The sequence below is a fragment of the Bufo gargarizans genome, chromosome 1 (genome assembly GCF_014858855.1).
Source record: "Bufo gargarizans isolate SCDJY-AF-19 chromosome 1, ASM1485885v1, whole genome shotgun sequence".
Lineage (NCBI taxonomy): Eukaryota > Metazoa > Chordata > Amphibia > Anura > Bufonidae > Bufo > Bufo gargarizans.
Window position 1 is genome coordinate 492,866,099 of NC_058080.1, and position 21,635 is coordinate 492,887,733.

The following is a 21,635-nucleotide window of genomic DNA, read 5'->3' on the forward strand; positions in this document are numbered from 1 at the left end:
CACCCAGAATGTGAGGGATCGTATCTGTCAACATAAGTCCACTATTCGATGCGAGAACCTGCTATTCCCGGTCCCTCACCATTTCCACAAAATGAAACATAATGTATCCCAACTGAAATTTCAAATAATAGAAAAAATAGAATTACCAAGAAGAGGTGGCAATAGACAACAAATGCTCAAAAAACGAGAGGCTTATTTGAATGAATGTAACATCATTGAGATATGTGTCAAACAGTGGATACGATTATTAACTATCAATCTTTTTATCTCTTTCAGATGCACTAAGAACCGGACCCCCACTATGTTTGCCGTCCTTTTCTGTATCCTTTTCAGGTGTTGGTCTCTTTTCTTCCTCTGATCCCTATTGTTCTTTTTTCCACTTTTTTTTCTCTCTTACTTTTTCTTTTTTGTATCTTCCATTTTTTCTTCTTCTTTTCTTCCCATTGTTCTCCCTCGGTTTATTTTGTTATCTTTCACTTATAGTTGATGATTGGTTCATCTTTCTAAATTAACACATCCTCCCTATAGTAATCTGCTCCACATTGTGCCTTAATTTAGATGCTCAGCTCATTTACTACTGAATATCTACTTTGGTCAGCTTGAATAGGAGGATCGGATCCGGTGCGTTCCAAGCTGGAACGCATCGGCTACTTCCGGTCGCGGCTGGAACGCACTTCCGGTTGCGATCCTTGTGACAATTTAACTATATGCAGATATGTCCTCCACATTCCTGTTATTCCTAGCTCATATAAAAAGATATACATATTACCCCCCTGGGCAAGCGCAGCAGTAACAATACTTTGAGGACATATGAAAGGTGGTATGCGTTCCAGCTTGGAACACATAGGTACTTCCGGTTTTCGGCTACTTCCTTCCGGGCCGGCTATATCTTACCACATGTACCTCTCAGCCTTAGCGTCTATATGGGTGTGGATACACCATCAGCTCTATTCTTTCCACATTTCTTCCTCACGGCAACTTGGTAAGTGTTGTTTTGTCCTTATGGGGGCACCCGGTTCTGTCCCAATAGCCATATATGCATCTGAATGTTTCTACGTTTTCAATGTTATTCTGGGGCTTAGGTCACTCCCAGACTGTATTGGCTGCTGCTTATATCAAAGGATCGCAGATTGTAGATGATACACTCCTTTATGTATATTAGTATTAAATAAATACCTATCTCATGAAATTCAAAATAATCATCCTGAATGTCGATTTAACAGATATGGAGTTTCATTTGACTGCTACAATCTAATTTGTTCTTGTTTTTTGATAATATATAGAGCTAGATCTATGTACATGAAGTCTTTGTACTGCTATTTTTCCTATTTTTTCATAATTTTTTCCTATTTTTTTGATGTTCTCTGCAACTGTATTCGATTATTACTCAGTATGTAAGGTGTCAGCACTACCTGATGATAATAGATGTCATGGATATATATTTAATTTGATGTTGCCACTGTTATGTATACTTATGGAATATTTTCTTATTATCACAGTGTTTGATAAAGGTCTTACGACCGAAACGTCACAAATTGGTGAAAGTTGCCACAAAAATAAACAAACCGTAACAAAAGTTATTGAATTGAGTGCTGTTGTTTTTCCTTTCAATTTACATATATTATAATATATTACACTGCCTGTCCCAAAAAAAGTTGCCATCTGGATTTAACTAAGCAAATAGTTATGAGCCTCCTATTGGATAATTACTGCATGAGCGATTATCTTTCAGCTGGCAACAAGTTATTTAACCCCAACTGGTGCAATGAGTTGATTCTCTTTCTTAAACAACCATGTCAAAAGACACATCTCGTGGTCATGGAAAAAATTTTAGTCTGTTTGAGAAGGGTCAAATCATTGGCATGCATCAAGCAGAGAAAACATCAAAGGAGATTGCAGAATCTACTAAAATTGGGTTAAGAACTGTCCAACGCATTATTAAAAACTGGAAGGATAGTGGGGACCCATCGTATTCGAGGAAGAAATGTGGCGGGGAAAAAATCCTGAATGATGGTGATCAGCAAACACTTAAACGTTTGGCAAAATCAAATCGAAGAAAAACAACAGTAGAACTCAGGGCTATGTTTAACAGTGAAAGTAAGAGCATTTCCACACGCACAATGCAAAGGGAACTTAAGGGATTGAGACTGAACAGCTGTGTAGCCATAAAAAAAACACTAATCAGTGAGGCAAACCAGAAAAAAAGGCTTCAATTTGCTAGGGAGCATAAAGATTGGATAGAGCAATGGAAGAAGGTCATGTAGTCTGAGTCAAGATTTACCCTGTTCCAGAGTAATTGGCGCATCAGGGTAAGAAGAGAGGCAGATTAAGCTGCAGTTGGTCAGGTCTAGGTTCAGCAACAGTATGTGCTCCAAGAATTAGGTCAGCTGACTACCTGAACATACTGAATGACCAGGTTATTCCATCAATGGATTTTTTCTTCCCTGATGGCATGGGCATATTCCAAGATGACAATGCCGGGATTCATCGGGCTCAAATTGTGAAAGAGTGGTTCAGGGAGCAGGAGACATCATTTTCACACATGGATTGGCCACCACAGAGTCCAAACCTTAACCCCATTAAGAATCTTTGGGATGTGCTGGAGAAGGCTTTGCGCAGCAGTCAGACTCTACCATCATCAATGCAAGATCTTGGTGAAAAATTAATGCAACACTGGATGGAAATAAATCTTGTGACATTGCAGAAGCTTATCGATACAATACCACAGCGAATGCATGCCATAATCAAAGCTAAAGGCGGTCCAACGAAATATTAGAGTATGTGACTTTTTTTTTTTTTTGGTGGCGACTTTTTTGGGGACAGGCAGTGTATATATTCTACAAACCGGATTCCATAAAAGTTGGGACACTATACAAATGGTGAATAAAAACTGAATGCAATGATGTGGAGGTGCCAACTTCAAAATTTTTTATTCAGAATAGAACATAAATCACGGAACAAAAGTTTAAACTGAGAAAATGTACCATTTTAAGGGAAAAATTTGTTGAATCAGAATTTCATGGTGTCAACAAATCCCCAAAAAGTTGGGACAAGGCTATTTTCACCACTGTGTGGCATCTCCCCTTCTTCTTACAACACTCAACAGACGTCTGGGGACCGAGGAGACCAGTTTCTCAAGTTTAGAAATAGGAATGCTCTCCCATTCTTGTCTAATACAGGCCTCTAACTGTTCAATCGTCTTGGGCCTTCTTTGTTGCACCTTCCTCTTTATGATGCGCCAAATGTTCTCTATAGGTGAAAGATCTGGACTGCACACTGGCCATTTCAGTACCCGGATCCTTCTCCTACGCAGCCATGATGTTGTGATTGATGCAGAATGTGGTCTGGCATTATCTTGTTGAAAAATGCAGGGTCTTCCCTGAAAGAGATGACGTCTCGATGGGAGCATATGTTGTTCTAGAACCTGAATATATTTTTCTGCATTGATGGTGCCTTTCCAGACATGCAAGCTGCCCATGCCACACGCACTCATGCAACCCCATACCATCAGAGATGCAGGCTTCTGAACTGAGCGTTGATAACAACTTGGGTTGTCCTTGTCCTCTTTGGTCCGGATGACATGGCGTCCCAGATTTCCAAAAAGAACTTGAATCGTGACTCGTCTGACCACAGAACAGTCTTCCATTTTGCCACACTCCATTTTAAACGATCCCTGGCCCAGTGAAAACGCCTGAGCTTGTGGATCTTGCTTAGAAATGGCTTCTTCTTTGCACTGTAGAGTTTCAGCTGGCAACGGCGGATGGCACGGTGGATTGTGTTCACTGACAATGGTTTCTGGAAGTATTCCTGAGCCCATTCTGTGATTTCCTTTACAGTAGCATTCCTGTTTGTGGTGCAGTGTCGTTTAAGGGCCCGGAGATCACGGGCATCCAGTATGGTTTTACGGCCTTGACCCTTACGCACAGAGATTGTTCCAGATTCTCTGAATCTTCGGATGATGTTATGCACAGTTGATGATTATAGATGCAAAGTCTTTGCAATTTTTCGCTGGGTAACACCTTTCTGATATTGCTCCACTATCTTTCTGCGCAACATTGTGGGAATTGGTGATCCTCTACCCATCTTGGCTTCTGAGAGACACTGCCACTCTGAGAAGCTCTTTTTATACCCAATCATGTTGCCAATTGACCTAATTAGTGTTATTTGGTCTTCCAGCTCTTCGTTATGCTCAAATTTACTTTTTCCAGCCTCTTATTGCTACTTGTCCCAACTTTTTGGGGATTTGTTGACACCGTGAAAATTTTAATCAATGTATTTTTCCTTTAAAATGATACATTTACTCGGATTAAACGTTTGATCTGTTAACTACGTTCTATTACAAAAAAAAAAATATAGACATTTGCCATCTGCACATCATTGCATTCAGTTTTTATTCACAATTTGTTTAGTGTCCCAACTTTTTGGGAATCCGGTTTGTAAATATATAATAGTATATGTTAATATATTATGGTTAAAAACATATATATATATATTTAAATTAAATGTAGCCTCTATTTCTGGAAAGTTTCTGCTGGGATTTGAACTCACAACGTTGTACATTTGAGCCAAAAACCTTAACCACCACGCTATACAGCTACATGTTAAGCTGCAGTGAAATATAAAATAATACTTCTGCTGTATGAGAATGCTTAGTACATGACAAACTACTATGAGGTTTTTCTTACATAGTTTATCCTACAGCTTTATAGCTGAGAGGTTAAGGTCCTTGCCTCTAATGTAGAAGGTTGTGAGTTCAAATCCCGGCAAAATCTTTTCAGAAATAGAGGCTGCATTAGATTTAAACACACTGATTCGAGCACACACCAGTTCGGCCGAGCATGCTTGCTCAAGACTAATATTGATCATTATCCCTGACAAGTGGGAAAGAGCTGTCTTAGCCTCCTCTATCTCAATGTTGTGAAGTACCTTGTCCTGCTGTGTGATTAGGACAGCAGCTATTTTGTTTTTTCTAATGATTGCTCCCTAAACAAAATGAGCCAATAAAACTAATGAAAGGTATTTTGGAATGTATTTATAATAAAGTATTATTTAAGTATTTACATTTTCTAAGTTCCTGGAGAACCTTTTTTAAGGTGGGTTTACACCGCACAATGATACAGCCGAATACTTTCTTTCCGACAGTTAGCTGCTTGTTCAGTAAAGGTGACCGGTGCATTTACATGCAGCAATCTCCTTCACAGTATGAGGACGAGGCCCTCATCCCCATGCAGAATCATGGTTTCTGGACTGCAGATCGCTGTTTGGACCACACAATCTGCTGCCCAGAAACGATGATTGATGTGCCTGCACGAACTACAGGATTATTTGCTGAACGAGCACTTTGCTTGTTCATTGGGTGATCTGCGGCACATTTAGATGTGCAGATTGTCAGGAACAAGCGGTCACAGAAACAGTCGTTCTCAATAATCTTCCTAAAAATTAGGCAGTGTATATCCACATTACTCAGACCTGAAAATTGACATAAGTACGTAAATGAGTACCACTCGACTGAGACTGCCCTCACCAAAGTCACCAATGACCTACTGACAGCCAAAACCAAGAAACAATACTCTGTCCTCCTTCTCCTTGACCTGTCCTCTGCCTTCGACACTGTTGACCACTCCCTTCTGTTGCAAACTCTCTCATCTCTTGGCATCACTGACCTGGCCCTCTCCTGGATCACATCATACCTCACAGACCGGACGTTTAGCATCTCCCACTCCCACACCACCTCCTCGTCTTATTCCTTCCCTGTTGGTGTCCCGCAAGGCTCTGTCCTAGGACCCCTGCTCTTCTCTATCTACACTTTTGGCATGGTACAGCTCATAGAGTCCCATGGCTTTCAGTATCACTCCTACGCTGACGACACACAAATCTACCTCTCTGGTCCAGACATCACCACCTTACTATCAAGAATCCCACACTGTCTATCTTCCATATCATCCTTCTTCGCCTTTCGCTTTCTAAAACTTAACATGGATAAAACAGAATTCATCATCTTTCCCCCATCTTGCTCAACCCCCCCAACAGACCTATCTATCACGATCAATAGCTGCACACTCTCCCCGGTCAACCAAGTCCACTGCCTTGGAGTGACCTTGGATTCTGCCCTCTCCTTCAGACCGCACATCCAAGCCCTTTCCACCACTTGCCGCCTCCAACTTAAAAACATCTCCCTCATCTGTGCTTTCCTTAACTTTGAATCTGTGAAAATGCTTGTACATGCCCTCATAATCTCCCGCCTAGACTACTGCAACACTCTCCTCTGTGGCCTTCCATCTAGCACTCTCGCACCCCTCCAATCTATCCTCAACTCTGCTGCCCGACTAATCCACCTCTCACCCTATTACTTCTCTGCCTCTCCCCCCTGCCAATCCCTTCACTGGCTCACCATTGCCCAGCGAATTCACTTCAAAGTACTAACAAATACATACAAGGCCATCCATAACCTGTCCCCTCCCTACATCTCTGAGCTACTTTCCCCGATACACCCCCACACGCACTCTCCGATCCTCACAAGACCTCCTTCTCTCCTCTCCTCTTATCGCCTCTTCCCCCAATCGACTCCAAGATTTCTCCCGTGCATCCCCCATACTCTGGAACTCGCTACCCCAACATATCAGACTCTCACCTACAGTGAAATCCTTCAAAATAAACCTGAAAACCCACCTCTTCAGACAAGCCTACAACCAGTGACCCTTCTGCCTCTATACCGCCACGATCAACTTCACCCGCACCTACTGTGTCCTTCTCACATACCATGTAGATTGTAAGCCCTTACGGGCAGGGCCCTCTCTCCTTCTGTACCAGTTTGTAACTAGTCTTGTTTATGATTAGTGCAATTGTCTGTATTATGTATGTATACCTCTTCTTCTCATATGTACAGCGCTATGGAATGAATGGCGCTTTAATAATAAATAATAAGAATAAGAATAAATATGTTGGTCCATGTATCCCTTTACCTTACCCACTTGTTACAAAAGCAAGGGACAAGTAATTATTAACGACACTGTCTTTCCTCCACAGGGCTGAAGAAAGCATAGGTTTCTTCAGCCTTAGTCCAGAGAACCATTTTAGGCTATGGGGCAATTCAAACGTCCATTTTCATAAAGGCCAGCAAATAGCAGCCATCAAGAAACATTATATAATAGCCAATATATTGGCTGTTTTCACAGCCAGACAGATCCCTTTAAAATCAATGGAACCATTTTTAACAGACATTTAAACAGGAGTGCACCCATCTAACTGGTGTAAAAAGGGTACAATTGGCCGTTATTGGATTAAAATAAAAAAATACTGACCTCATCCACTTGAACACACGGGTACAGACTCCTCACTGAATGTAGTATGAAAGGACCTGCGCTCCCAGCGTGATGATGGAGGCAAAATTAATTCTAAGGGCCGCTAATAAAGGCATTATTAATGCTAGATGCCACTAATGGAGGCATTATTGATACTGGGGGCCACTAAGGGAAGCATTAATAATATTAAGGGGCCCTACTGGGAGCATTAATCATACTAGAGGCACTATAGGGGTATAGTATATGGTCATTACAACAGCCAATAACAGACTGATGTCTAGAAAATGGATGCAATAATGGTTTGAAAATGGCTATGAACAATGATCAGTGTGTCCGTTTTTCATGGATGCTGTTTTCATGGTCAAATGTGAATGTAACCTTAAAGGGGTTGGCCACCTTCTGGTTACTGCTGACCAAAGTGTAAGATTAATATAGCCTTTGTTGAATATTTGCTACATTTTCTATATCTTTTTAGGTATGCTCCCTTGTTTACAAATTTGTACTATCCCCACAGAGCTCCTGTCCATAAGATGGCCACTGATGGAGGGTCATGTGACTAGACCTCTATGTGATGCCTTCTCTATTCACACACACACTGCATCTGCACTAACCTCCCAGAATTTCAACAAGGATGATATTAGTAAGTGCCATATAAGCATCTTACAAACACATTGGTCATCAGTGACCAGAAGGAGGCCAACCCTTTGAAGGGATTAAGACAACACCTATAAGGAGTTTCTTTATATGCAATTGCCTAAAGTACAGGAATAGAGTCACCAAATTGAAGGAAAACATTACAGGAAGGCTAAATCCTTCATAATATTATGATTTTATTTACAACTTTTTACAAATACTTTTTGTATAATTGGAGATTTTAATCGTTGAAATTATGAAAGTGCTAAGTGTTAGACTATTTTTATCAGTTTCATATACTTCACCAGTCACAGACCTTAAAACCATGGTCAAACATAGCTACTAAATTTTTAGACCAGCCTGAGTCAGCCTACGTAGGCTAATGAGCTGCTTGCAAGAAATGAGTTGTGTTTCTCACAAAACTAAACAGGATATTACATTACTGGCCTCAATATATCTTTTAGTTTCCTTGACTTGGCAAATTCAAAGCACCAAGTCAGCTGTCGGTGAGTTGTCTGTAGAGGTAAGATTTCATCATAGGACTAGATATGTAATAGGAAACTGAAGTAGACATTTTCTTACATATTTGATGTGTATAATGATATTGTTTACAAGTAGCAGTGTGACACTCCTTGTCACAAAGCCATCCACGATAGAATAGTTATTAAATATCTTTCTGCCTATTTCACTTACAGTGGGTGCTAGCAAATAACATGACTATGTGACAGGGAAGAAGACATAAGATTTAATAATGGGAATATGTGGGAGGAAGGTGGCATTTTATTTGAACTATAATGGTCTTCTTCGGTGCAATTAGAACAGGGAAATGTGATTACATAAGGCAAATTTCTTGCAGACATTTTTGCAGACTGTGACTAGGGTTGTGTCTACAGCATGCATGTGGACTTCTGCAAGCCCCATTGCACATCCAATCACAGAAAATTCTGTAACAAGTGGGAACTTTAACTAAACTACATAGCATCCATAAATATTTCAGTACAAGGTATGAGATATGTCTGGTTTCTTCAGCTTTTTAGTCTTCTTTGTGTCCTCCATATTTAATTCTAGATTGTCTCCAGGACTATGCATTTTTATACTTGAAAAGGCATGATTATTCCTAGAGGTTGGATTACTGTGGATCAATTATAACAGAAATCTTTGTTCTACCTTTTACTTTTTTTTTTTTTTTTTTTACTCAGATGCCACTAAAGGACAACAGTGCAGTTAGAAATAAACTAAATTATGAATTGAGGTAAGTATCTAGAAATTCTGGTTGCCCTAAAATGTGTATGTATGAATGACTGTATATGCAGCAATGCCATATTAAAGAATAGAATTTCCAAGGGTCAGATACTGTTCTGCTTCCTCTTAAATTTTACATTGATTTATGGTTTACTTTTTGATGACTTGTATAGAATGTGACTACAGTACTTAGTATACTTTGGGAAGTATGTCTAGACAATGTGGTTGTACAATAGGAGAGTTGTATCAGGGCCGTTACTGAGATTCTTTTACTGTTGAATGTGTAATAATGAAGGAGAAATTGCATGGCATTTAGCAGAAGGGGGTCATATGAACACCAAATGGCTGCTGTGAGGTAAGAGATAAGATAAAAGGATAGCATAGAATGGGGTTTCTACTTTTCAAAAGCTACTTTGAGATCCTGGAATAAATAGTCATGCTCGTAAGTCTGGGTGATATTCAAGCTAGCACTAAATCCTTCAACCCAGCAAGCAAGCATAGACCCTTTTATAATGCACCTCCACCCAACCTTGCTAGTCTGGATATGTACTGTATGTATATGTACTGTATCTCTGAGTATCTCTACATAGGGTGGCAAAGAGTGAGATACAGCACTGTTTTCATGAATTCTTCCAAAAGTGGTGGTACCTATGTCAAGAGGTAGCAGAGCAGAGCTAGAAAGCTGAGCTAGCATTAAATACTTTAACCCAGCAAGCATGAACCTCTGTTCATGCACCTCCTCCCATCCTTGCTAGTCTGGATATGTACTGTATGTATATGTACAGTATTCCTTGGTATCTCTACATTGGATGGCAATGCTTGAGATACAGCATTGTTTTTATGCATTCTTCCAAAAGTGATAGTACCTATGTCAAGAGCTAGCAGAGATAGAAAGAAGAGCTAGCACTAAATCCTTCAACCCAGCAATCAAGCATGGACCCTTTTCCTATGCACCTCCACCCCACCTTGCTAGTCTGGATATGTACTGCATGCATATGTACTGTATTCCAGGGTTTCTCTGCACAGGATGGCAAAGCTTTAGATACAGCATTGTTTTTATGCATTCTTCCAAAAGTGGTAGTAACTATGTCAAGAGCTAACAGAGCAGAGCTAGGAAAGCAGAGGTAAAAATAAATACTTAAGCCCAGCCAGCAAGCATGGACCTCTTTCCATGCACCCCCACCTAGCCTAGCTAGTTTGGATATGTATGTATAATATGTACTGTATCCCTGCATACCTCTACATAGGATGGCAAAGCATGAGATACAGCACTGTTTTCATGCATTCTTCCAAAAGTGGTAGTAACTATGTCAAGAGCTAGCAGAGCTAGGAAAGCAGAGGTAAAATTAAATACTTCAGCCCAGCCAGCAAGCATGGACCTCTTTCCATGCACCCCCACCTAGCCTAGCTAGTCTGGATATGTATGCATAATATGTACTGTATCCCTGCATACCTCTACATAGAATAGCAAAGCTAGAGATACAGCACTGTTTTCATGCATTCTTCCAAAAGTGGTAGTACCTATGTCAAGAGCTAGCAGGGCAGAGCTAGGAAAGCTGAGGTAAAATTAAATACTTCAACCCAGCCAGCAAGCATAGACCTCTTTCCATGCACCTCCACCTAGCCTAGCTAGTCTGGATATGTAGGTATAGGTACTGTATTCCTCAGTATCTCTACATAGGATGGCAAAGCTTGAGATACAGCACTGTTTTCCAAAACTGGTAGTACGTATCTCAAGAGCTAGCAGAGCAGAGCTAGAACTAAATCCTTAAATCCAGCAAGCATGGACCCTTTTCTCATGTACCTCCACCCATCATTGCTAGTCTGGATATGTAAGTATGTGTACTGCATCCCTGAGTATCTCTACATAAGATGGCAATGCTTGAGATACAGCAGTGTTTTCATTTACTCTTCTAAACGTGGTAGTACCTATGTCAAGAGCTGGCAGATCAGAGCTAGAAAGCAGAGCTAGCACTAAATCCTTCAAGCCAGCAAGCAAGCATGGACCCTTTTCTGATGCACCTCCACCCAACTGTGCAAGTCTGGATATGTATGTATATATACTGTATCACTGAGTATCTCTACATAGGATGGCAAAGCTTCCAAAAGTGGTAGTACCTATGTCGAGCTAGCAGAGCTAGCAAAGCAGAGTTAAAAATAAATATTTAAACCCAGACAGTAAGCATGGACCTCTTTCCATGCACCTCCACCTAGCCTAGCTAGTGTGGATATGTAGGTATATGTACTGTATGCTGGAGTATCTCTACATAAGATGTAAAGGCTTGAGATACAGCGCTATTTTCATTCATTCTTCCAAAAGCGGTAGTACTTATGTCAAGAGCTAGCAGAGCTAGCAGAGCAGAGCTAGAAAGTAGAGCTAGCAGTAAATCATGTATGAAAGAGTAGGTATACATTTTATACACTGTGGGTTTGGAGAAAGGTAGTGGGCCCAGCTCTACAAGGCAACCTTAAACATCAGTGGTAAATTTCAAGCACTGCAAACCTACAGAGCTGGCTTTTTAAGGCTACATGAAATAATTGGGGAATATTTCATGCAATGTAAGCAATGACCGGGAGTACTGTGAAAATGACCAGGCTTTACAAAGCTAAATTGAATAGCTGGGTGCAATTTCAAGTTCTGCTAACCCAGGAGAACATAGTGGGGAAGTTTAGCAGGGGTGTATTTTATCACTGCAATGTACATTTTATGCACTGCTGGTTTGGAGAGAGGTAGTGGGCAAAATGACTAGCTCTAAAAGACTACCTTAAGGATCAGCAGTACATTTCAAGCACTGCAAGCCTAGAGTGCTGGCATTTGAAGGCTACTTTAAATACCGGAGGTGCATTTCATGCGATATCAGCAATAACCAGGGGTACTGTGAAAACTTCCAGGCTACACAAGGCTCCATTGAATAGCTAGGCATAATTTCAAGTTCTGCTAACCGAGGAGAATATAGTGGGGGAATGTCTAGGTTTTGACGGGGTGTATTTCATCACTGCAAGCCTGTAGAGAGGTAAGGCCTGGGCTACACTGCGACTATTTGTAGCGCGACTGATTTATTTTGACTAATTAACTATAGTTGTAGTCCAAATGAATGCATTCAGTTGCATGCAATCTTGTGGACTGCAGCAATCAGTCACGCTACAAAAATTTGCAATGTAGCCCAGGCCTAACAGGGAAAATGGCTAGCATTGCAAAGCTAGCTAGGGTTCATTTTTAACTCTGTAAGCATAGAGCAATGTAGCGGTGAAATATCCAGCTATGTAAGACTACCTGGAATAGCAGGGAGGAATGCAAATTGTATGTATTACAAACCTAGACAAATTTATGGAGAAATGGTTTAGCTTTAGGTTAGCTAAGGCAAAAAAAAAGAGCTAGCCTAAAACCCATTCAGTATACATAAAACAAAATACAATGGGGAGATAACTTAAACGCTACTGTACATGGAAAAGCAGGGGAACAAGCCTGGAGAGGGGAAATGGGGAACATGGTCAGCTTTGTAAGATACATGTAAGAACATGTATCCATTTTTATACTGTTGCCTATGATAATTGGATAGTAGGGACAATAGCAATATCCAAAGCTTTGCAAGGTTGTCTGAAAAAACACGAGTACATTTCAAGCATTGCAAGCCTATATCAATGTAATGGGAAATAGCATGATTTCCTTCCTTGCTCCGCACACCTTGAGCAATGTTATAGGGAAATGTATAGCTCAGGGTTCAGGTGTTCTGAAACTACAACTCCCAGAATGCTCCTTTCACTTTTATAGGAGTTAAAAGTACAGCCGAGCATGTTTGCATGCTAGGAGTTGTAGTTTCACAGCAGCTGGAGTGCTGAAGGTTGCTGATGCCTGGTCTAGCTACATAAAACAGCTGGGGCACATTCCACATATTGCAGGCCTAGGCAGGGATGCTGTGGGGAAAAGTCTAGCTTTGTAAGGCTATATCAAAGAGCAGGAATGAGTTAATGCATTTCATCTACTGTAAGCCGAGACAGATGCACTGGACAAAATGGCTAGCTTTGCAAAGCTGCATAAATTAGCAGGTGTAGATAATGTAGTGCAGTGGCAGAGCAATAGAAATGAGGAAAGGTCCACCTTTGGGTGCTGCCACATGGCATGGTGGTGCTGGATTTTGGTAGAAGCAAAAAGATGCATAAGAAAAAAAAACTTGTGAGGTTTTATATGATACAGCAATAGTAAATTCCCATTGCTTTAGACCAGGGGTAGGCAACCTCCGGCTCCCAGCTGTTGTGAAACTACAATTCCCAGCATGCTCCATTCATTTCTATGAGAGTTCTTAGAAGAGCAGAGCAAGTATGCATACTGGGAGTTGTAGTTTCACAACAGCTGGGAGCCGGAGGTTGCCTACCCCTGCTATAGACAAAGGTATTGGGGAATGGATCCAGCTTTTTAAGGCAAAAGGATATCGAGATACATTTGGAGAGAGGTAGTGTTGAAAATATTCTGTTATTGCAAGACTACACGCAATGCAACCCCAGACAATGAGCATTAGGGAAAATGTATGGTTTTATTCTAAAGTGCTGCTATTATTTTGATGGCCGTATGTGCATGTTCAGCAGGGGAGGGACACAAGCCACCACTAGACACTTTGGCAGCAGCTTGTGGCAGTGATTTTATTCTGTAGTGTGTGAACACAGTTTTGTAAAACCTCAGATTGTTCATATGGAATTACGGGCTCATAGACTTTCTATTGAGCCTATCTCCTGCAACGAGGAGAGGGCATGCTCTATGTATGTGATAGCTAACCTCCGGCACTCCAGCTGTGGTAAAACTACAACTCCCAACATATACACTTGCATGGCTTTTCTCAGAACTCCAGAACTCCATAATAATGAATGGAGCATGCTGGGAGTCGTAGTTTCACCACAGCTGGAATGCCGGAGGTTAGCCATCACTGCCCTGGGTGAATGTTTCTCTCTCTTCATTCTAGCCACTGATGGGTGCTCAGCATCCAGACCCCACCAATAAAAAGTTTTTAAAAGTTTAAAACAAAAGGTAAAGTTAACAGGTAACCCTGACCCATAATTGAGTTTACGACTTAGGACCCTCTATTAGCCAAAGTACAGAGATGGCAAAAATCAAGTGTAAAAAAATTGCATTTGAAGGTTAGCGGCAAACTGCCCCCCTGTGATAGCAGCATATATTTGAGGTCCCAGGAACAAGACCCTGTGATTAACTCAATGTCAAGGGACCCATTATATGGTTACAGACTGTGAAAACCTTAAGACCTTTTTCACACATGCTGTCTTCAGTGTTCATGTTTTGGTTACAAAAAAACTCAATGTTTCAATTGTTTTTTTAGTTTAATTAGTTACATTTGAACTTTGTGTTTTTTCTGCCGTTTTTCATATCCTTCAGAGAAGTGTCTTTAAAAAAAAATGCCATACCTAAAGTATGCTGCATTAAAAACTAAAAATACCACTGGCTAAATAAAAAAAAGCAAAAAAAAAACAACATGAATAAAAACATTATAGAGAGAAATTAAGATAAGACATGTGCTGGAGTAACATGTGCCACATTTAGGGTCCATTCACACGTCCGTTGTTTGTTTCCTGATCTGTTCCGTTTTTTGCTGAACAGATCTGGACCAGATCTGGACCCATTCATTTTCAATGGGTCCTGAAAAAAAACGGACAGCACAATGTCAGATTTTTTTTCAGGACCCATTGAAAATGAATGGGTCCAGATCTGGTCCAGATCTGTTCAGCAAAAAACGGAACAGATCAGGAAAGAAACAACGGACGTGTGAATGGACCCTTATTATGAGCTGTGGGCCCCATAATAAATTTGGCACATCTTCTGGCAGGCCATGCGAGGAGATGGCATAGATTGGTGCTATAATTAAAGCTAGTTTATAGAAGAAGTTATAATCAATGTGCTGTGCTGAGGGAAGCTACACCGCTGCAAATCTCTGGCCACTTTGCACGTGGCCTAAATAGGTCATGAATATCTGTAGCCTGGAGAACCCCTTTAATAAAGACATGCTCTCTGTCTTTTATATATAGCAGCCGTTAGGTGATGTAAGGAAGAGAAATGTCTTTAACATGTCCATTGTGTTGCCCTAAATTTATCATACACATTTCGAGTGCATATGACTTTTTGATTACTTTTATTCTATTTTTTTGGGAGGTGAAGCGATAAAAAAAAACGGTTAATCAGCCTTTTTTTTTTTTTTTTTTTTACGTTACTGTAAATACATTTATACCGTATTTTAATATTTTGGGCATTTTGGGATGCAGTGATGCCAATAATCTTAATTTTTTATTGTTTGTTTTTAATATGGGGGAAAAGGGTGATTTAAATTATTATATACTTTTTTTGAAATTTAACTTTTACACTCATTTTAAGTCCTCCTAAGGAATTTGAACATGCGATTGTCTGATCGCTTCTCCCATAGACTGCAATGAATTACCATTGCAGTCTATGGAGATTCACTATGTTTCTATGGAGTCCTGAAAGGAACATTGCTGTGGCAGGCATACTTCAGGAGGTCTGAGGGAGCCATAGCAACTGAACGTCTCCCTTGATCTTGGTACAGAGAAGCTATTAGGGCCCTGGGAGGGCAGCGCTCGCAGGAAAAGACTTCTCAGATGCTGCGGTCGCAATTGACCATCCGTGATCTTTGTTATCACCGATCATGGACTTTGCCTCCAGGTGTCTGCTGTGTTGAACGGCAGAAACCTGCCTGCTATGGTGCCTGCTTAGCTTCTGAACGGTCGTCCATCTTTAAAGACTCTGCCTTACATATAAGGTTAAAGAGTTTGTCCGAGTGTTTTATATTGATGATCTATTCTCAGGATAGGTCAGCAACATCTGATTAGTGGGGATCTGACTCCCAGCACCCTTTTGATGATCAGCTGTTTGAAAAGGCTGCAGTGCTTTGAGGAGCTCTGCAGGCTTGTCCTAGGCCAGTGATGTCATGTTCATCAGTCACACGGCCTAGACACAACTTAGTCCCATTAAAGTGAATAGGGCTGAGCTAAGATATCAAGCACAGCTACTAACCAATGGATTGTGCTGTGCTTGCGGAGCTGTGAGGAGGCCACAGCACTCACAGCGGCTTGGCGGGTGTGGCACTGATCACATACTGATAACGTATCCTGAGGACAGGTTATCAATATTAAATCCTCAGAAAACCCCCAGAACCTAACGCAAAATACAACAAATATACTGGAGAGCACTCGCCTCTCTCCGCCTCCCCACACTAGTGGCAGCCATCTTGTACCTGCCTTCTGCTGACATCACCCCTGCATGTACCACAATGATTGGGCTTATCTCATACTAAGGATATTTTACATAAAGCTACTATATGCCCTACTTCTTAATCTCAAACTGACATATAAATCAATATAAAAATGTTTTCTAATACGCCAAGCCTATAATTTTCATTATATTTTCCACACTAGCAATATGAATGAATGGTTATAGAGACTGAACAAAGGTGTTGGTTGTTATAAATAACCTCAACTATAACTCTCAAAAGCAGGGGCATAACTAAACTTCAGTAGCACCTAGTCCTTGGAGCCTAAGGGGGGACAAAAGTTCTATTAGCCCCATATGAGGAGACTAATACTTTTAATGATGCCTGGTAATAAGGACACTGTTACAGATGTTACGTTGGAGCTCAAAAAAATTCTAATAAATGCTGTATTATTTTGTGTAAAAACTATTCTACTTGATAGAAGAATCCAGGTGATTTTGATGGTTTATAACACCAATTTTCAATAGGTATCTACTTTGCTAAAAAGAAATTTGCATCACTTCAATTTACTACAATCGTAAAAGTTTTATGATAAAAGTTATGTACATCCTAATCTTTTACTTTCTGTGTACTTATTGCCACAAAAGTCACGTGTTTATATTTCATTTACAGCTACACAAAGCGCTCCTTCAGTCTTCCCTCTGGTGCCCTGCTGCAATTCTTTGTCCACTGATACCGTCACCATTGGGTGTTTGTCTACTGGTTACTTGCCCACTCCTGTAGATGTACAGTGGAATTCAGGTTCTATTACAAGTGGAATTAGGAACTTCCCAGGTGTCCTTGGAAATAAGGGCACATACCTCTCAGCCAATCTACTGACTATCCCAACATCTGACTTTACAAGCGATAAGAAATATGAGTGTAATGTTCACCACAAACCAACAGGTGTTAAGATCACCAAAGAGATCGAAGGTGAGATCACCACTTTTCTAATGATTAAATAGGTTGCCAGGATAGGAAAAACATGGCTGTTTTCTTCCAAAACAGTGTTCTACCTGTTCAGAGGTTGTATGTGATATTGCAGCTCCAATTTACTTCAGTAAAGATGAGCTGCAATAAAAGACATACCCCGTGGATATGTTTTTAGAAGAAACCAGTCATGATTTATAATCCTGGACAATTCCTGTAAGTTAAATGGGTTCTACATTAAAACTAGGGATGAGAGAATCGACTTCGGATGAAACATCCTAAGTCGTTTCGCATAAAACTTTGTTCTAATACTGTACGGAGCAACAGCTCCATACAGTATTAGAAGGTATTGGCTCCGATGAGCCGAAGTTATTGCTTTGTGAAGTCTCGCAAGGCTTCGCACAATAACTTCATAATTTAATTTGTACTGTAAAAAAAACATTTCCCGAACTCGGGTTCGGTTCCAAGGTACCACTTGGAACCAAACCCTAGTTCGGGAATTTTTTTTACAGTACAAATTAATTGATTAAGTAATTGCACAAAGTCTCGCAAGACTTTTCGAAGCAATAACTTCGTCTCATCTGAGCCAATACATTCTAATACTGTATGGAGCTCCTGCTCCGTACAGTATTAGAACAAAGTTTTATGCAAATCGAGTTTGGATGTTTCATCCAAACTCGATTCACTCATCCCTAATTAAAACTAAACTAGTTTAAATATTTCATTGGTGAGAGTAGCTCTTGGAGTTAGCATACAGTAGCTACTATACACTTAAAGGGGTTGTAAAGGTTTATAGAACCACTTCTTTCAAAAACAGAGCAATCATTGACCATGGTTTTTCTTGGCTCCACTGAAGTGAATGGGATTACACTCCTAGGCATAACCTGTGCACAGGTATGGAACCATTTTTGGAGAATAGAAGCTTTTTTAATCCTAAGCAACCACTTTAAGCCAACCATGCATTTCATCCAACATCTATTACATCTGACTCAACTGTAAGCAGACATACTTATATTGGCTCCATGTTTACTTCATATGGAGAGGAAAATAAGGTACTGCAATACACCTCTGCCTCTTATGTCTCAGGAAAACATAGGATCTGCCATACTGAAATCCAGAATGTCAAAGATTTCTTTATTTTGGGCTACCCTAAAAAAAAGCTCTATCTTTATACTATGACATACTAAAAGATATAGATGGCTCATAATACTGTATATATTTGTCTTATTTCTTTAGCATGTTCCATCAAAACAAGTTCACCTAAAGTAGAAGTCATGCAGGCTTCCTGTGGTGAAAATGGTTCTGTAGATCTGGTATGTCTCATAAGTGGATACACTCCTAAAGATATAAACATCCAATGGCTGTTGAACGGAGAGCCAACATCTATTGTCCCATCAAACAGCACCCCTTACAAAGAGGATGATGGCACCTTTGGTATTCATAGCAAAGTCAGTGTTCCAAAAGATGACTGGAATGCTGGAGATTCCTACACATGTAAAGTGAATCATCCTGCAAGTGAGACCAGAAATGCAGACACTATACAGAAGTGTCCAGGTAAGAATAGCTTTCTTAATCATGACCAATGACACTGCAATGATGATGATGATAATAAAAATGATGATGATGTGAATCACATCTAGAAAGTTGTTTGACAAATGTCAAACACTTAACATATGTGGTGCTCACACAATGATATATTGTGCTGCAATATAACCAATAATAATTAATAATTAAGCCCTCCATTATATCTTCTTAAATTTGACTTACAGTTCCAGGAAGTATTGTTCCAAAGGTTGTTGTCCTTCCTCCTTCCCCTAAAGACATCTTAATCACCAAGCAACCAAGACTTATCTGTCAGGTGTCTCAAGTAGAATCTCCAGATTCATTAACAATCAAATGGAGCAGAGAGGACGGCAAAAAACCTCAAGAATTTACTTCAGAACCTGAAAGAGATTATTCTGGGCGGTATACTGTCAAGAAAACATTGAAACTAACTTTATCTGATTGGTCAAGTGGCAAACTGTTCACCTGCATTGTCCAAAACAGTGACCTTCCTGCTCCAATAGAAAAGACCATCAAATATACAGAAGGTAATTGTATTTGTGTAACTCTAGGCTAGCAATAAAGGTCCCTTCAGATGGGACAATACAGCAGGTGTTTTTCGTGAAGAAACAGTTTCTTCTCGGCAATCACCTGCTGGTCAGCGGAAGAGACCCCTATATTTACATGCAGCGATCTCCACAGGATGGAGAGGAGTGATTGCTAATGTCATTGCTTGTCCCCAAACAGACTTATTGTTTGCTGGCATCAGAGCACGTTTACACAGTGCGATCTGCTGCCGGCAAATGATGATTTTTGTGCCTGCACAAATGATCCATTACAAGATGAACAACCCTTTTGCTTCTTCATCGGGTAATCAGCGGCACCTTTACACTGCCAAATAATCGCTAATGAGCATTCCTATGCAATTATCTGGCATATTCTCGGCCCATATAAAGGGCCCTTAAGACTTTTAGCATCTGCTTTAACCAGGGCTGTCCTTAGGTCTGTGCAATCTGTGTGGCTGCACGTGGAGCATGAGGTCCCCCCTCTTCCCCGATGAAAGGAACATCACAGATCACCTGACACGGAAGGCATGGAGCCACTGCAAATCTTAATATTATCATTCATAACTACCATTAATATTATGATGAATTACACTTATTATATTGCTTTATTAATGGTACTGTTATCGGATGATAATCTAATAATTCCTTAGACTTTGGATGGCAAGTGGCAATGTTATGTAGGTACACTGCAGTATATTATTTTTACAGTGTATGCCAGTAGTAGCTCTTCATAAATTCATAGCACTGCTATTTGGGCACCACAGTATTGTACATTATATAAGGCAGGGAGCCAACAAAATGACCACATTAGGCAATATGAGGCTGGCCCTGGACAAATTGTCCATTTCACTTCCTCTTTCATGTCATCCAGTTCCCTGAATTTCCTGTATCTGTCACTTCTGCATAAATAGCATAATACTCCCATCAAGAGGGATTGCTGTATACGGGAAAATGAAATTAAACTACTTTTTTGATCCTGTGCCACTGTGGGTTTTTATTTTTTTAGAGCTCCTCTTAGATCTGCCATTTTGATAGTTGGATCATTCAAACCTTTTCAGAAAGAGCATATCAGCAGCATTCTGGCCAGTGCTTACTTTATGTGCATGAATAGCTTTAGATTATAACATTTCTAAAATGTGCCATATAATATCTTTTATCTCTGTTCCTCCTTAGTCGAAGCCACGGAACCATCAGTTTATGTCTTCTCACCGCATGCAGAAGAACTTCTTACCCATGACTTTGTCGCTATAACCTGCTACATCAAAGGGTTCAAGCCTAAAGAGATGTACACCCAGTGGCTGAAGAATGGTATAGTACAGGATGAAGAATACTACAAAAATACTGAGCCTATCCTGCAAGACGATGAAGATACCTACTCTATGTATAGTACACTCACAATTGAGAAATCTGACTGGAATAGAGGATCAACGTTTACATGCAGTGCTGTTCACAACAAGATTACTTCCAAAGACATAAAGAAATCTAGGGGTAAATGATTTTTTAGCTTTATTCCCTGTCCAGACCCTGAAGTAGGCACAAATGCTTATTGTCTTGACCACCCCATATATTAGTCAGTATCTGTTAACCACAGTTTTCAATCCGTTTGATGTGTGGAACATCAACCATTAATGTTTCAGCACTAAAAAATGATGAAGGTCTTAGGTCAATGCAGTTAGTGACATTTAGTTGCATTTCCATAAGACCTAGTTATGAAGCGCCAATAGCGAGCAATCCATCCATCCGCCAAAAAAGAGCAATCCATCCATCACCACTAACTGCATTGTACTAATATTAGTCATCATGATTTCTAACCAATGTATGTCATGTATATCTACCATATATCCCTTCTTGTGTGTCTGGTGTGTGGAACACTAGATTTTGTCTGTTATGTCATGCGTGCTTGTATCTCAATAAACTCTTGTTTAAGATTATACCACTAAACTAAACATGTCTGTTTTGTCATCTGGACTTCTCAAGCAAATACTAATCTTCTGTGAGAAAGACCTAAGATTTCTTAACCTTTATGTGAATAATACTAGCTTGGTCTGCACAGAGAATGCAATTATTGTTTCATATTACTAGACCCACCAAAGCTGAACCTGCTTGCTCTCAGGTACAACTCCTAAAGCCAGATATACTGATTTCATTTTTTAAAT

General features: G+C 40.2%; 1 gene segment (V, D, J or C); it reads left to right on the top strand.

The window, feature by feature from the left end:
• Window positions 1-21,410, top strand: part of LOC122923246 — a 386,426-nt gene extending 365,016 nt beyond the window's left edge. Inside the window, 4 exon segments of the C gene segment in view lie at window positions 17,075-17,374; window positions 18,608-18,925; window positions 19,141-19,461; window positions 20,653-21,410. Of these exon segments, the coding sequence occupies window positions 17,075-17,374; window positions 18,608-18,925; window positions 19,141-19,461; window positions 20,653-20,975 (1,262 nt within the window).
• The last annotated feature ends 225 nt before the right edge of the window (window positions 21,411-21,635 follow it).